At 43.6% G+C, this 18805-nt stretch overlaps 1 protein-coding gene across 1 annotated transcript; it reads right to left on the bottom strand.

Moving 5' to 3' along the window:
* Positions 1–6913: 6913 nt before the first annotated feature.
* LOC131129730 (uncharacterized) lies at positions 6914–18513 on the bottom strand. The gene has a single exon (XM_058073543.1). The coding sequence runs from the start codon at positions 12155–12157 to the stop codon at positions 10145–10147; it is 2013 nt and encodes a 670-aa protein (XP_057929526.1). The 5' UTR covers positions 12158–18513; the 3' UTR covers positions 6914–10144.
* Between the last annotated feature and the right edge of the window lie 292 nt (positions 18514–18805).

The raw sequence follows: 18805 nt of genomic DNA, 5'->3' as shown, positions 1-18805 counted from the left end.
TGTCTTGTACCCGCTCAAACGGAAATCTGTCAGGGTACGTTCTTCTTCGTGGTGTTTTTCTTCTTCTGTTGTTTATTGGCGGTTGGCAAGCAGCTTTCATGTGCATTACCGCCATCTGTGAAACAGAATCTAAACCCTTCTATACTTTATTCACAATTCCAGTTTTATTAAAAAAGAATATATATCATTAGAAAACATGTCCCGAGTTTAATAATAAAATATTAGCAAGATTGAATGTGATCTTTTCCTGTTTAAATTTATCCCGTGTGCGTTCTTTCAGCGCATGCTCAGATATGACATAACACGCAGATCCAGACGTTCTTCAGTTTTAAAAATGGAGGCCAGCAATCGGCATTGGACTAAGCAAAGTTTGTTTTTGATTCAAACTAAATTTCAAGACTGGACAGATGAAAAACTGACAATACAGAGTTATTGCAACAAGTGAAAGAAAAACTCTGGGAAGCCGGTATCACGTGATGTTGATGTTTACGTTTTACTGCACATGACCCATTGACTATTCTGGTTGAATTTCATGGTGCATGTAGACAAGAGATTGGAATATTCCTTTCCATGGATACCATTGTTTCCCGAAAGGTCATTTGGAAAGAGAAAACTCGTCATGTAAAAATGTGGCTACTGTTGAGTGTCTGTGGTGTAAAGACTGGCAGAGCAATGTAATATTATATGTAAAATAATATAATGTAATATTGGTCCGTGTGGCAACACCTACCTTGTTCCTCCCATATACTTTTTGATGCACGTGTGAGGTCATGGTGACATTTTGGAACATTTTTGGTTAGGGGTGTGCCACAAGATTTTTCCAATGTAAAAAACGTGCCGTGGCTCAAAAAAGGTTGAAAAACACTGTTCTACCGCTTATCCTCATGAGGATCGTGGAGGTGCTGGAGCCTATCCCAGCTGTCTTGGGGCGAGAGGCGGGGTACACCCTGGACTGGTGGCCAGCCAGTCACAGGGCATATAGACAAACAACCATTCACACTCACATTCATACCTATGGATTTAGAGTCGCCAATTGACCTAGCATGTTTTTGGTATGTGGGAGGAAAAAAAAACCCACACGTGCATGGGAAGAACATGCAAACTCCACACAGAGACACACTGTGACATAGTTAAATATGCATATGCATAGTTGCATATGCATAGTTACAAATTAGCTAAAATGCTAACATGCTAATAGTCATCATGCGAGCACCTAACAGAGAGCCTCAAGTTTAGAAAGTGCCAAGGTTGTCCTATAATCTCCCAACATCATGCCATGTGTTTAACGAACAACCTGAAGCTGGCACAGAAGGAGTGCTACTTTTTGCGCAGGTCTGTGAGGTTTCTTGGTCATGTGGTGGACAGTAGTGGTGTCTCAGTTGACCAGGAGAAAGTGAAAGTCATCTCAGCTTTCGAGAAGACAGACCTTATGGAAGACGATGGCTGCACCCCATCGCAGCAGAAGGTCAAGTCATTCCTTCCTTGGCATGGTGCTTTATACTATCAGCATTTCATTCCTGGCTGTTCGTCCATAGCAAAACCGCTCTACACTTTGACAGTGGGACAGAAGAGGAGTGCCAAGGGTTGCTTTGGGCGGAGACGAGCAGCACTTTTAGAAAATTATCTCCTCAGGATTGGACTCCTGCTTGTGACAAGGCGTTCCAAGACCTCAAGAGTGCCCTCCTCAAAAGTGTGGTGCTGGCACACCCGGACATCCTCTGTACCGATGCTTCCCTTGATGGTCTGGGTGCTGTCCTGTTCCAAGTACGCAAGCAAAACTCTCAGTAGCAGTCAAGCGAACTATCCTGCCCACAGACTGGAGTTTTTGGCTCTTAAATGGGCGGTTTGCGATAAATTTAGCCATTGGCTCAAAGGTCACAAATTTACTGTCTGGTCGGACAACAATCCCCTCACTCACATCTTGACTAAGCCAAAACTGGATGCCTGTGAAGAACGTTGAGTCTCCAAACTGGCTACGTATGCCTTTGAAATCAAGCACATTCATAAAATATTGTATATATGTTCATGTTATAATGACACAAATGTCTGTTAAATTTAAGTGATACCTGATGTGTTTGTGGTGTCATGTTTATGTGGAACGCTGAGAACGTCACCGTGTACCCCTTACTGCTCCTAATTAGTGTAACACCTCCGGTGTATATAAGTTTTGGCCACTCCTTCCTACTTCCTTTTTATTCATGATCTCCATGTGAGAGAGGTGCGTTACTCAACCACATTGTGACTACAACGTGTTTATTCTCTTCCTTCAGCCGAGAATAAAGTGCAGCAACTGCAGCAACCCGGTGCTCTTTCATCACAACGCATGCGTCAAACACCACCGGTTACATGAGTAAAGACAAACTAAAACTTTGTAAGCAATCAGTCCCTGATTCTGCCATTAGCCTGGACGGCCTCGCAACATTCAGGTCGGACAGGAGCCATGCGCTCACTGGTAAAACCCGGGGGGGCGGTGTTTGCATCTACACTAATAACAGCTGGTGTACCAACACTACCCAGGTCTCCAGTCACTGCTGTGTGGACATTGAGTTTATGATTGTGAGATGCAGACCTTTCTACCGACCTCGAGAATTCACCAGCGTCACCATTGTTGCTATCTACATTCCACCTGATGCTAACTGTAAGCAAGCCCTGAATGTACTCTACCCTGCCATCAGTGACATGCAAGCCACACACAGAATGTTTATTGTTGCTGGAGATTTCAACCAGGCCAACATGAAGACCGTGCTTCCAAATTTTTACCAGCATGTGGATTTTGCTACCAGAGGGGAGAATACATTGGACTTGGTTTACACAAACATCAAGAAAGCATTCAAAGCAGTCCCCCGCCCCCACCATGGCTCCTCAAACCATCTCTCTGTTATGCTAATTCCTGCATACCACAGCCCCTGCTCACCAGAGAAAGCCTGCTTTGAAGAAGGTGAGGGTGTGGCCAGAGGGAGCTACGTATGTCTGCACTGCAAGACTGCTTTGAGTGTACCGAATGGGACATGTTCAGAGAGGCTGCAACAGACAACCAGCAGACCAACGTGGGAGAGTATGCTGCATCTGTAGCAGGCTACATACAGTGGTGTATGGAGGAGGTTACAGTCACCAAGACCATCATCACACGGGCCAACCAGAAACCTTGGATGACTAAGGAGGTGCGTGAAAGACTGAAGGAACGCAATGTTGCTTTCAAATCTGGTGATGTGATGGCACTCAGATCAGCAAGGGCAAATCTGAACCGTGCCATCAGAGTAGCAAAGCGTGCCCACAGTCAGAAGATTCAGAGCTTCTTCTAGGACCCATGCAACACCAGACAACTGGGGCATCCAGTCTGTCACTGGCTACAAAGCCACACCAGAATGACATCAGCTTCCTCAATGAGCTAAATAACTTCTTTGGAAGGTTTGAGGCTCTGAACAACAACCCTGCGAGGAAGGCTACAGCCCCGATGAACAGTCAAGTTGGATACCACTGCAGTGTGGAGAGTCCTGAGGGAGGTCATCGTTCAGAAAGCTGCAGGCCCTGACGCCATTCCAGGACGGGTGATTGTTAGGGTTAAACCCAAAACATTATCACCAACTGTGAAAGAAGACACAAAGACGTGAGATATAGGCTTGCAAGGAGAGTGATCAGAGACTGTTCAGTAACATTCATCCAACCTACTCTGAAAAAAGTCTCTGCTCTCCTTCTTTTTATTAATTAAAGTTTAGGTGTGCCCTATTACATAGGTCTCAATCGTCTAAGGGAGGGGGAACAGTTCACATGGTTGAGACTGGTTTCAACATAGAAAGCAGAGACAGATAGTTCAAGGAGACATTCTGTTATTGAATGTCTCAAGGAGACATCAAGCATATTTTGAGAAAGCAGAATGTCTCAAGGAGACATCCTGTTATTGAGTGTCTAAAGGAATGTGATGAGTTATGCAAACGTGTGATCTATGTGCATGTAATAGTAACTTGGATAATATGAAGCAAGCTTATTGAATGTGATTACATGATATATACAGCTTTATTCCAACAGTGATCAAGGAATGTGCAGACATCTTCAACACCTCACTGGCCCAGGCTGTCCTCCCCCCGTGTTTCAAGTCTGCCACAATAATTCCGGTGCCCAAGAAATCCTCCATCACATGTCTAAATGACTTTCGGCCCCTTGCACTTACATCCACCATCATGAAATGCTTCGAGAGGGTGGTTAAGGACCATATCACCTCCAAACTCACCCCATCACTCGACCCATTCCAATTCGCATACCAGCCCATCCGCTCCACTGAGGACGCCATCTCCACTGCTCTCCACCTGAGCCTGGAGCACCTGGAGAGGAGAAACACCCACGCACGGATGCTGTTCCTGGACTTCAGCTCAGCATTCAACACGATCATCCCCCAGGACCTGGTATGCAAGTTGGAGCCGCTGGGCCTCAAGACCTCCCTGTGCAACTGGCTGCTTGACTTCCTCACAAATAGAACCCAGTATGTCAGAGTGGGCAACAACACATCCAGTGTCATCTCCCTGAACACAGGCTCACCTCAGGGATGTGTTCTCAGCCCCCTGTTGTTTACCCTAATGACCCATGACTGTCGCCCCAGATACAGCAGCAACCATATCCTGAAGTACGCGGACGACACAACAGTTGTGGGCCTCATTCAGAACAACAACGAACTGGCTTACAGGGAGGAAGTGAAGTACCTTGTGGATTGGTGCAAGGCAACAACCTGATCCTGAATGTTGACAAAACAAAATAGATCATCGTCGACTTCAGGAGTTCCAGGCCCAGCCACACTCCACTCTGCATCAACGACACAGCTGTAGAAGTTGTGAGCACAACCAAGTACTTGGGGGTGCACATCACGGACAACCTCGGCTGGTCACTTCACGCCTCCTCTCTGGCAAAGAAGGCACAGCAGCGACTGCACTTCCTGCGGCGGATGAGAAGAGCCTCCCTCTCCCCTCCTATCCTGACCACTTTCTACAGAGGGACCATCGAGAGCCTGCTGACCAGCTGCATCTCCGTCTGGTCTGGGAGCTGCAAGGCCTCGGACTGGATGTTACTGCAGAGAGTGGTGAGGACAGCGGAGAAGATCATTGGGACCCCGCTCCCCCCCATTAAGGACATAGCAAACAGCCGCTGCGTATCAAGAGCCCATCGGATCTACTCTGACCCCACACACCCCCAGCATGGACTGTTTTCTCGCCTGGCGTCAGGGAGAAGGCTCTGAACAGAACAACCAGGTTTAGAGACAGCTACTTCCCCCTGGCCATCAGACTGCTCAATGCCAAATAATCCCCTCTACCTGCCCACACGCACAACCAAAACTTTAAATTATTATTATTATGTGATGACTGCTCCTCCACAGTGAGACCCCCCCCCCCCCACCTCCACACACAAAAACACATCACACTGACACAATTTAGTACGATAAAAAAACATTTCTCTCATCATTAAAGTTTGTGTTGCGCACACTAAAGACTTCTGATAGCAGATACCGCTGCTCCAATTCATTCTGTGTGTGTGTGTGTGCGCACGCCTGTTCGGAGAGAGCGCACACACATAACACGACACGCATTTAACCCCAGCCCGGCGTTGGCTGAATGAAACTCTTACAAACACCATGGGACTGAATTGCCAAGGTTGCCATTAAAGCGGTGTTGGTAACAGCTGTACATATTAGCCTCCAACTACATCAACAGCTCCCCAATTCCAACGGTAGGCACTTTTAAAGATGAAGCATTCAGCAGCATTCCTGGTTTTCACACCCACAAACTAAACTATATTTTCAAGCACGTATATTGCATGCACTTGGCGTTCATGTTTCATATTTAAACTAAGTTTAACTGTTAAAGGCTAATAAAAGTTGAAGACTTACCGTTGTCGTGATTCACCACTCTTGCAGTGGGGAGGGTTACCACGACTGGTGTGTTGCAGGGTCCTCCGGCAACACAAAGCTGCCCGGTGGATGTCTGTCTGTGAATCATGCCGCGGAAAAATACATCGGCGAACCCACGCGCGTATCGGCCAATACGAATTCACGTAAAGAACAAAAATGCCGGCCCGATATATTGGCCGGCCAATGTATCGGTCGACCCTTAGTGGACAGTATCTCTGCCTGTCACATGGAGGACATGGGTTCGATTTCCCGACCTGGAGTTCCTGTTTTGTATGTCACAATGTCACGTTGAACCTTGAGCAGGGTTGCGGTTGCAACAACCAGTTGGGTAAAACAAACCCTTCTTACTAGAACAAGACCTCTATTAATCTTCTTCTCAAAGTGCTCAGCTGTGTTGTACAATCTTACAGTCATTTGCTGCCAAATCATTTCAGTTGTGGATAATGGACCTGTGACTGAAATCAAGTCAGCTTTTGAGCTGGTCATGCCTAATTCAATACAGAAAATCATTCTGGAAATGACTAATCTAGAAATGAGGCATGTTTTTGGGGAGAAGTGGAAAGAGTTGGACAAAACCCATTTAGATGCATATTTAGGGCTCCTCATCCTGGCTGGGGTCGATGAGTCAAAGGATGAATTGACAGCAAGTCTGTGGGATGCAGCGACAAGCAGAGAGAGCTACTATATTTCGAGCCACAATGTCTCTGGAGACTTTTCACATTTTCTCCAGAGTGATCCAATTTGATAATCAAGAAACATTGGCTGGGAGACAGGAGAGAGACAAGCTGGCAGGTATTAGGACAGTCGGGGACAAGTGGGTAGAGCAGCTTCCACTTCTCTGTAATCCAGGCCCTAATATCACAGTGGATGAAAGGCTGGTGGCATTCAGAGGTCGCTGCCCATTTAGGCAATACATGCCTTCCAAACCAGCTAAATACGGGATAAATATCTGGGCAGTGTCACGGTCTGTGTTGCGGTGCGACCCCAGGATGCAGAGAGCAGGACCAAATGGAGGTAAAATAATATTTATTTTAGCTATAATAGCAGCAGAAGAAAACACAACTCAACTAGCTGACGGACAAACTAACAATGATCCCACAAAGGGTGAAGCGCACACCTGAACTAAATAGAGGACAAATTAGGGACAGGTGTGGGTGGCCATGGCAACGAAGGCAGACGAGGCAAAACAGGAAGTCCAATACAAAATAAGTGTCCAAAACGGAAACCAAAGCCCAAGAAGGTAACCCAAACTCAACATGTCACGTGCAAACCCACACAGAGCGTGACAGTACACCCCCTCAAGGACGGATCCCAGACGTCCGAAACAGTTCAAAGTCAGAGCGATGGGTGGTGGGGGACCGGAGGTGGGTCGCCGACGGACCCCTCAGGGAGTCGGCCGGGGCGGCAGGCCAGCAAGACCCCTCCAAGTGATGGAGGGAATGGTTGGGTCGGCAGTCGTGGTAAACACCCTCCGGCGGGCCCCCTTGACCAAGCGCGAGGTAGGCATCCTCAGGGGGGCGCCCTGGGTGTAGAACCTGGGCTCCGGCAGAAAGTCTAGAAGCAGGCGGCGTCCGGCCCTGACGCGGCGACGGTGAAGCAGAGTTGTCAATATATGTCATAACACCCTGCGACACAGTCAATTATGGACAAATCTATATCCCAGCTATATTTCGATGAGAGGTGGGGTACATCCTGGACTGGTCCCAGCCCATGGCAGGGCACATATAGACAACCATTTACAGTCAATTTTTCATCAACATCAATTTTACATTGCAAGTATAAATACACACAAATGTAATTTTTTAATAATTACTTTAACAGCGCACATTTGCATCAAAGAGGTCTGGATACTATATGTAGTTAATAAATTGGACATGACATTTTTCATAATTGTTGGTGTGTGCATGAGAGAAGTATGTAACTTACATGTACAGTAAAAACCAATCCCCTTAAGGAGTGGTGTCCACCTATTTATTAAATTAGTGGGGATTAAAGTGGCAATAAGGTGTTTTTTCCTCAAGACAACAGTTGTTAGTGGGTTGGAGCAAGTGTGATCCTACAATTTATCTTACGGTTACTTACTTTTATTTGGGGAGGTGACACATATCGAAGTAGCCAGAAAGCTATGGAATATACAAATTATTGCATTTTGTATCATTTCTATTTTCACTAATTTATCAGTGGGCAGCCAGTATGCTGTGCTGGTGGACTGGATTATGAATGTTGGTTAGCGGGCAGCCTGTGTGCCATGATGGTGGACTCGATCACGATTGCTGGTTGGGTCCTTGGTCTGTGAAGCATCTCTGTGGTCCACCCAGGGTCAAGTGGGTGGAGTGTTTTGCAGGATAGCAGCAGAGACTGAGTTGACATTGTAGATTGTCTAAACTATGAATGAACACGTGTGGGGTTATGTACTAAACATGCAGATATGACAAAAGCAGTTATGTCAAGCCAATTTATTTCATATAGTGTCAATACAAATCATCATATGGAAGTTATCTAGAATCACAGGCTCGAGAAAGGGAACCAACTGAACCCCACACAAACAAGCACTTGGCAACGGAGGCAAGGAAAAACTCTTTGAGAAACCTTGGACAGAACCCAGGCTCTATGGGGCGGCCTTCTGTCTCGACCGGTTGGGTTGAGAGGGATGACGGAGAGATGGTAGGTAGACAGTGGTGAAGAAAGGACAGAGGGTTAAGAATGGGTGGAGGAAAGGATCAGCAGTTGCAGTCCCACGATGACCAGTACCATGGCATTCTATGTATAATTTTAGTAGCACAAGCACAAGGCCCCCATACATTTTGGTTAACAGGTTAACATTTTTCCCCTGCAGAACATAAACTCATGTAAGATTCTGTGTCCCATTTAGCATAGTGGAGGTGTTTCCAACTTCCAGCTAATTAAAGCTACTTGGTCAAAAAGAAAATGTTTTATGTGACTGGCAACATTTCAAGATGTATTTTATTTACTAAACAAAGTTTAACTTGTGGTCTGGAGCCCGGTTTACGTATCGGGAGAAATCACATGAGTATAATGTCAAGTGGCAAAAAGTCAAGTGTTTCACACATGAACAGAATTTGACCAATATGAATAGTGAAAACAGCTCCATATCTTACCACATGCAGCAGTTGTCAGAGGACACTCACACCGTCAGAGGGGTCTTGTCCTGTTGATGAAAACTCACATGCATGCAAACGACTACATTGCTATTATAATAGTTGGTATGATGCACTTATGGGATTAGTTTTACTTCTATGCTATTCTACTGCTACTATGTTAATATAAAGATGATGTGCGTGGAACTGAAGACAGGCGGCAACTAGAAAGACAAGAGCAGAGGTTAGTCACAATATACATCACAATATACATTCACAGTATTCACATATTTACATTTTTACATATTTACATTGCCCTCATTGTCTTCATTACCGTGTCTGAAAAAACGTATTTTTTCATCAGTGATTGACAAACACAATCCACCGTTCTTGTGGTTGAGTAAACTTGTGGATTGTAAATTGTCCACTGGTAAGAAAAATACCAACTATGTCTTCAGAAAAGTCTTAGTTTTAATCCCTTTGAATCTTAATTTTGGGCAGTGGTTGAATTTTGCGCCAGTGATTGACTAATACAATCTGGTTAGAAAAATATCAACTCTTTGTGTTCAAAAAGGTTTGAATCCCTTTAGTATTTAATTTTAAGGCAGACAGGCGGTAACTACCAAGACAAGAGGACAGGTGAGTGAGGCAGCGCTGGGATCATTTCATCAGGTACTATTTACATATATACATATATACATTTTTACAATATGTATACTATTTAAAATATATGCAGAGGTTACAATATTTACATATTTACAATATGTACATGTTTACAATATGTACATGTTCACAAAATGTACATGTTTACAATATGTACAATGTTAATTTTCTGGTTTGACAAATAAGGAAAATAGTTACCATCCTAAACAGAAACTGGGATCTTAATTTTGGCCAGTGGTTTCACTTTTATTCAGTGATTGACAAATACAATCCACCGTTCTCGTGGGCAAGTAAACTCGTGGATTGTAAATTGTCCACTGGTCGAACCTGAACCTATTTTACACACTATAAGATGCTGAAGTGGAGTGTGTGTGTGCATTTTAAATTTGGTGTTTAAAAGAGCACAAAATCCCTTCATGGTTACTGAAATAAGTGGGCATCACAACCGATTCTACATCAAAGTGTGATGTTTTGACATAAACATGGTCAATTAGTGTACCCTTTTCTGTGGTTGGATGTTTGACTGACTGGCAGAACCCTTTCCTAGCCATGTGCTGATAGTGGAAGATTTTAACAAATTTTCATTAAAATCTCCCAGTACGACAACGCTGGTGTACTTCTGGTGCAACCAATCCAGCAGCGTGCCAAGGTGACCTTGAAACAACGCCATTGGATAGGAGGGTGGTCGATACACAACTGCTATTAACACACTGGGTGCGGAGCAGTTCACCAGTAAAACTTCCAAGTTGAAGTTTGGGGCGGAGACAACACTACAGTGCAGGTGGTCTGCAATGTACATGCCAACTCCGCCATGCTGTTGCCCTTGTAATTCTACCAAAGCAGGGTTACTGCTGGAGTAAGACAAACATCGTGGTTGGCTATGGAAATGATACCCAGGAATGGTTACACTGCTGGGTGTACATGCCGTTGGCAGCCACGTTTCTGTCACAGCGATGCAGTTAGGCTGCAGGTGCTGTGTACATGCTGCCAAATCTGACGCATGTTTTGTCAAATTTTGGACATTCATCAAATAAATCGTGAATTGTGGTTGCACATGTTGTGGTGGTACATTTTTGCTCAAAAATGGTGACATCCTTCCTACAGCATCCTTAATGGCATTATTACAGTATATTTTTGCTGCATCAAAGTCCTGAATAATCAAACCAGTTAAACCTGTGACCCGACTCAAGGCTACATATGCCTGCCCTGCGGAGAACACCCTGTCCAGACACACAACTGCATTGCTCACGGTAACACCCTGGACTTTATGCACCGTGCAAGCCCAAGCGAGCTTCAGAGGGAACTGGTGACGCATGCCACCACTTTTAGTTACCTTTTCTTCCTTTGGCAGAATAAATGTACTGTCTTTTAGCGTGACGGACTCATTAGTAGTTTGTGCGTGCCTTTGTTTACCTACTTGGGCATCATCAAATTTTACATAGATCCTACTGTGAAATGTGTCATCCTGCTGGAAAAGAATGTCAGAGACGGTGCCACAAACCCTGTTAACTAAGCCGTCCTCAATATCAATGTGTTTGCAAAGCATTACACGAGCATCTTTAGCGATGTCCAGAGTTTCCTCTAAACACGTGTTGTAAACTTTGCTGTGGTGCCCTACTTTTCTTTCTAATTTACCGGATTTTTTGTTTTGGCTGTAATCCTGAGCTTTTATTATTGTGTACAGATCCTGAAAAGCTGATTTTAGGTTGTACTCGTTTACTTGTTGATTGGTTGGAAACACATGTAACGCGGAGCTGACCTCACCCGTTTCGCGCTGTTTCAGAAGTTCTATGTCTGTTTCCAACAACGCCGCGCCTTTCGGATGTTTGCGGAGTCTATTTAGCAATGCTGCAAATTGATTATCTTTTTGACGGACTATCGTTGTCAGTTCGACCACACGGAAAAGCTTTGTCCACAAGTTGAAAGTGGCGTCTTTGACATAGAGAGGCTTTCCTTTGACTGGCGGTAACTGGTAGAAATCACCGACGGCGATGATGCTGACGTTGACAAATGCAGCATAGTCACCGGTTTGCTTAATTTGTCGCAACCTACCACCATGAATGTATGTCAACAACTTGTGATCAACAATTGATATTTCATCGATTATCAAAATTTGGAGGTCCGCGAACTTGGCACGCAAGGAATTCACAGTTTCCTCACCTAGTGGTGTGTAAGGCAAACGGGTATCCTTGCCAATGCTCAAGGTGCTGTGGATGGTTGTGGCATTCAAATTGTAAGCAGCAATCCCTGTTGGTGCAGCTAGACAGACAGAAATATTGTCCGGTTGCCGACACATTGTTGACAACAACCTGGTAGCCTCATATTGGATGGCTTTAATTAGGTGGCTTTTTCCTGTCCCGGCACCACCTGTGATGAATAAATGTAATGGCTCGGGTTTTCTCCCACCTACTTTATCAAGGCACCACTGTCTAATTTTGTAAAAAATGTCCATTTGAGTATTATTTAGGGAGCGGATTAATGCCAAGCCATCATTTCGACTCATTGACTTTAGTAAGTTTAGAGCGGTTCTGTTTTCAAGTCAGGTATTACTTCTGCCTCTTCTTCGACCAACTGCTGTTTTTTTCCGATGTTCTTCTTCGCATTGTAGCCTTTCCAATTCTTGTTCTGGACACAGCAGACACCACGCATCCTCAGCAACACCGCTGTGATCAATAGATCTTTGGATGCTGTCCAGTTCATCCCCGTCGTTGTCGAAATGTTGTTTATTTGTATCCACTATGGATCGAACAGAATGCATCGACCCATCATTTAATCGGACCGCACCATTGTCATAAAACTCTTCAAATGTTGGGCAGTTGGCAGGTCTTAACTGCAAATCCACCCGGTATGGCAGATACAACTGCAAAAGGCTACGATAATACAACTCTGGGTTTTTGTTTGTGAAAAGTGCGCAGAGCGTACTACGGCAGGTTTGGTTCGTGTACGTTTTGTCACATGTCCGTAGCTGTTTTTAAGTTCTATTTTGGATGCCGACCTTTCGTTTTTGCTAATGATGCGGTATTCCGAAGCAAATTGTGCCAAGCTGTTGGAACTGTTGTAGATAAATTATCCAATTTGCTGGTCTAACTGTTTGCCTTTCTAGCTACAAGTTGGTAAGATAGGTATAGCTTTGTTCTCTGTGTATGTATGCATGACTTGCTTTTATTGCAGGATGTGGCATCAGCAGAAGGGGACAGTTGATTGCTCAAGCAGTCAACCACAAGCAGAAGAATGCGTGTATGATAAAGATAGTGGTTTGTTTTTAAATGGTCTCAACTGGATAGTCAGGACACCCTTCCCCCGTAGCAGTTGAGACCTCCTGTGACCTAGGGAATTCCTAAATAAAAGGCAAGAGAGTGAAGGCTTTTTCAGAGTTGATTTGGAGGTTGTTACTGAGCAGACTTCAATCACTCTCCTTGCAAGTAAAACTATCCCAGTCTCTTTGTCCTCTTTGAGCAGGTTGCTTTACAGATGTCTGGTGATTAAACCTGACATTTACATGGTCCTTCGAGCCGGAATCCAAGATACCTGACGATTCCAGCGTGTGAGTGAGATCCCAGACAAGTCCGTGGCCACGGCAAAAAGCCCCTTTCCGGGACTGGTTCCTCCCTCTCGGGCTGGGATCCGACGGTTGACGGGAAATCCAAGGACAAAGAGACTGTGAGTACAAATTTTGTTTAAAAGGAATGAATGTGTGAATAGACAAATCCTGCAGGTCAGACAGTTAAATTCCGTAGGTGGGTGGACGCCCCTAGTTGAAACAGACTAGTTAAATTCTACACAGGACGGCGGAGTCCTCTGTGCTGAAAAAGTATGTGTAAAATAGACAAACCCTGCAGGTCAGACAGTTAAATTCCGTAGGTGGGTAGACGCCCCTAGTTGAAACAGACTAGTTAAATTCTACACAGGACGGCGGAGTCCTCTGTGCTGAAAAAGTAAGTGTACCAAACCCTGACAGTTCTAGACTCCATCAGGTCAGACAGTTAAATTCCGTGGGAGGACAGACTCCTCTAGTTGAAATAAACTACGTTAAATTCTGTGAAGGACGGCGGAGTCCTCTAGTCTGGAAAAACGAGACGCGCGAAGTGTGAAAGTGTGAATGTATGAATGAAAATACAATTACCACTAGGTAACTGTATTTTATACCAAGCCAACAAGAAACAAATGGTGAGCCTTTGTGGATGCTTGTAGGCAAGAAAATTCCACCTGAAAAGGTTGAAGAGAATTTTACCACAAAAGGTTGTTGATCACCATCTTGTTGAAAATAACCCCAGTGTTAGAACACGACAGGTGTTAAGAACCACTGGGTCCAAATTTAGTTCAAAATGGGGAAGGGACAAGGTAAAGAAAAACAAAGGTCCTTGAAGAACTCCCGTGTAAGGATTGGAAGGTAGTTGAAAAAGCAGTAGACCCCCTATATTATTGGATAAAACAGTACGAATTCAACGGAAAATTATCTACGGGATGTATTAGGGAGTTACAACAAAACATAAAAAAGAAATGTAAGCAAAACGAGAAGAAAATGAAAAAGGAAGGTTATGAGCAGACACGAGTCTGGATGAAAATAGCAGGACAGCGAGAGGAAGGTGAAAGAAGGGCAAGGCAGGAGAGAGAAGAGAAGAAAAAAACAGGAGAAGGAGAGACAGCAAAAAGGAAAAAAAATGAGGAAAGCATGCATAAAAAAACACTAATATGGGGAACTTTTGAGAACAAGGGAAAGTGAGTTAAACAAAATAGAACAAAAAAAAATAAGTGAGATTTTTGTTGGGAAAAATTGTGATAAGGGAAAACATCACATTGCATTGTTTAAAAGAAAAAAAAATATCATTTGAGAGAAAATCAAAGAGCATTCAAGAATTTTGTTTAGGACATGGACTGTTTGAAAAAAAAAATGAAAAAGGCTAAAAACCATTGAGGGCAGAGAGCACGGCTTGCAGCTAAGACTTGCAATGATGATCGTTACATAGATGATGAAGATCTGCAACACACACTGACATGAAAAGAACAGACAAGACTTCTCAGAATAGGTCTTCCTTCTCTTTCTCCTACAGTGCCTCAGTGTCTCAGAGTGGACCATGATCTTGATCGCACACCTCCACCCTTGCTCTGCCAACAACCTGACAACAACATCCTGATACAACAACAGGCACGATGAGTCCAATATCATCAGCCATGCCATTATGTCCAGTTTCATCTTCACCAAGACCTGAAGAAGATCCAACACATGAGCTGTGTTCTAACTACAAACGATCCCTTCCAGACATGCAGTCACTCGTATCCAAACGGATGCTTAGCAAGTATCCTGTGACTGACGGTGGAGACCATGAGTGGGACAATGGTGTAAGGAAGGCGTGTGGGGAGGCCATAACAGCCCTGCTTGTGTTTAGTGAAGTTGTCCCACTTTCCCTGACGACTGAGGAGTTCTGAAGACGTTTACTGACCCTGATGTTCACACTTTGGTGAAGCAAGATGCCAATCAGCTGTATGCATATCAAAGGAACATGCAAACTGGTGACATGAGTGCTCAACTGGTGGAGGAGGTTAAGGATGTACTTTCACACGCACGCATACACACACGCACACACAATTAATGCAAAATGATGCTCTGCAAGGTCTTCAATGCACATCATACCTTTCTATGGTGATGAGAAATTTGATAAAATATATTGACATAGGGATAGCTGCTTAGGGAATATTTATCTCACAAATATTTTGTTCTGGGCATAAGTGCTGCCTTGATGCACATTTGGGTTATTCAGGTACCGTTTTTTTTGACGTCAATGATTCCATTCCTCATGGGTCTCTATCTAAAAGAGACACAGTGACAAATGGAATAATGTGGGCCTTTTTGTACAAGCATGCTATTCTACATTCGATTGGGAATGCACCAACAATTTGCTAATTTATTACAGTCCTGAATTGGATTTTTTGAAAAGTGTTTTCGGCAAAAATACACTCAGAAAGGACTGTCCAGCTGGTTTTTCATTGTTGTGTTGTCTTGTTTGTCTGTGTGAGAGTGAATGTGAGGCTGAAGCCATCTCTGACCATCACTTTGGAAAAAGGAAACAAATGTATTGCAATACAGAACAAACCCAATGATTAGTTTACTAATAGACGCATGCAAAGAACATATTAGGTTGTTCTGCTCTTTTAGCATCAATAGGCATAAATTAAATCTGCTAAAATGTAGATAGTTCATTTAGGGTATGCAGAACCATCTAAAAATTAGCTATTACATAAAAGGCCTTGTAAATTAGGACAATCCGACTTTCAAAGGAATTTGGACCTTTTAAATGTTGCAAATGACATCCTGACATGACGACTATGAGTGCGACACACCGACAGCAGGGTTCTTCAGGGGGACAGTGGACTGGGACAAAAATTTAAATTGACTGAAAATTAAATGTGAGTGTTCTTTTAGGGTTGTTATTGTGTTGTGGGAATACATCAACTACCATGATATATTCCAACCTAACCTTCATTGTTCCACATTAGGAAAGCACGTTCTCCTGGAGGAGGAGAAGACAAATGTCATGTGGCCGAAACATGACATCTTTTTGTTTAAAACTGTTTAACAGTACTAACATGTACTAACATTAACACTGTAACACTTGAAGTCATTCACACACCTGACAGGGTGTGTCATCATTTTAACTTCAGTTTGTTCCACAGGACTCTTCTTCAGGATCCAGAGTTTGAATTGTTGAACTTTGTTTGATGTTGTCCAGCTTCACAGATTACTGTTTGCAGATGTATAAAAAGATAACCACCATTTGATTTTACAGGGAACTGGCAATACTTTTAAAAGTTGACACATGGGAAATACATGTGTCAAATGGGGGGGAGAATATCATTTTGTTGAATAATCATGGTTAACAATTGGACATGATATATTTTTTGCTAAAATTGTTTTCTCCAAAACCAAAGTGAGTGAAACAAAGGTAGGTATGAGTTCTAACATTAGAGGTTGATAATGATCAGTGATCAGCAGTAGTAATGACACTCCATGGATTGTACAACACGCTGAAGACTTTGGTAAGTTACTGTATCTTGTTTTTTCTTGACTATATTATAGTATTTGGTACTTTGCCTTCCATAGTGCCAATGGTCACGCTAATGAGAGCAAATGGTTGATTGAAACCCAAATTTCCAGCTGTGAGCAAGGAACACTACTACAGTGTGACAATGTCCATCTTAATGCAAATTCAGACCAGATGGTGTGTTGGTTTAAATTCAGTGAAACCTTGTGTTGTTTGGCAAAAACTTAAATGCAGAGCTGGATGTTAAAAAATTAAAGTTAAAATAGATATTGGTGGCATGATGGCAGAGTGATTAGCACTGCTGTCTCACAGCAAGAAGGTTTGAGAACCTTTCTGTGTGGAGTTTCATGTTCTCCTCATGCTTACGCGGGCTTTCTCCTGACGATTAGAAAATTTTAAGGCTCATTTACAATCGACGTCAATGACCAAAATATGAACAAAGTGTTGGTATTCAGTCAGACACTACATGATGGTTGCCTACTGCTCTCGAGATTAGTCATGTGTAGAGAACACATCTGACATGTATGAAGTAGATGTAAAATGTTGTGTTGCTCATTAATTTCTTTCTATGTTCTTGGTGGGTGTCGAGTGACCTGACATCTGTTGGCCCTGGCGGGCATGGAGAGGACGTGTTGGAGTTCCAGCAGAGGGAAGACTCCACTGTCAGCGTGGTCAAATGAGAGACCTGCACACAGATCGGTCAAGGCAGAAAGACACTACCTGAACACTAGAGGACTACAACGACAACCAGAATGGAAGAAATGTCCATGACGCACTCAACCTTCTCAACTGCGTGTTTGGATGGAGTCCACGAGTTTGCACCGCAAGCTCCTGCAGCCTAAGAACAAGTGCTACAATCAAGAGGATTGGCTGACTGACTGACTGATTGAACACAACACGATAGAACAACAGCAAACCATCAACAGAGGCACAAGGACTTCGACATGATTCGGCAATCTAACATCTCAAATCATACACATCAAGTTCACCACATCGTTGATGTCATACGGAAAACATCTACCACAAAAGTTGAAGACAAAGACTTTAAGACACCTGGACATCCATTCGTCTTTTTCCTGTGTCACTTATCTATCCCAGTTGACGTTGGGCAAGAGGATACACTGCTATCCAACCAATTAAGCAAGAAGTGTCAGGATTATATGCACTCTTGCCCTAAGCAGATGAAAAAGGCGATGACGACCGAGAAGATAGCTTTCTCAATCTACCAGACTTGTTCCCAGATCCAGGAGACTATGAGTCCCCCCTCTGAGTGTAACATGCTGTGCTAAAGTAATGATTTCATGACTGAAAATCGTTTTAGAAGAGGTCATTAAATGATAACCTATTTAGTGCAAACTGGATAAACAGGAGGGAAATGTTGGAACTGTTGTAGATAAATTATCCAATTTGCTGGTCTAACTGTTTGCCTTTCTAGCTACAAGTTGGTAAGATAGGTATAGCTTTGTTCTCTGTGTATGTATGCATGACTTGCTTTTATTGCAGGATGTGGCATCAGCAGAAGGGGACAGTTGATTGCTCAAGCAGTCAACCACAAGCAGAAGAATGCGTGTATGATAAAGATAGTGGTTTGTTTTTAAATGGTCTCAACTGGATAGTCAGGACACCCTTCCCCCGTAGCAGTTGAGACCTCCTGTGACCTAGGGAATTCCTAAATAAAAGGCAAGAGAGTGAAGGCTTTTTCAGAGTTGATTTGGAGGTTGTTACTGAGCAGACTTCAATCACTCTCCTTGCAAGTAAAACTATCCCAGTCTCTTTGTCCTCTTTGAGCAGGTTGCTTTACAGATGTCTGGTGATTAAACCTGACACAAGCACATGTCATTAAACGTGTCGTCGTTTGGTCTGTTTTTATAACGGTCGACAATGCTGGTCATCCACATGTCTTCCGTTGTTAATTCGGCCGATGAAGCTTTTTGACGCAAAACACTCACAGGCAAACTCATTTTGACCACATTGTCCCCTGTTGGAACAAAAACTACTTTGCGCGAGCATTCCTTAAGATGCATATTTGTCACCCGGTAAACGGCCTCTTGTGCACACACGTCTCTATTGTGCAGGTACACACTGCCAAGACTTTTTAAGGCCTCTTTGGC

Source organism: Doryrhamphus excisus, chromosome 5, assembly GCF_030265055.1.
Source record: "Doryrhamphus excisus isolate RoL2022-K1 chromosome 5, RoL_Dexc_1.0, whole genome shotgun sequence".
NCBI lineage: Eukaryota > Metazoa > Chordata > Actinopteri > Syngnathiformes > Syngnathidae > Doryrhamphus > Doryrhamphus excisus.
This window is presented reverse-complemented; position numbering and strand designations above follow the sequence as displayed.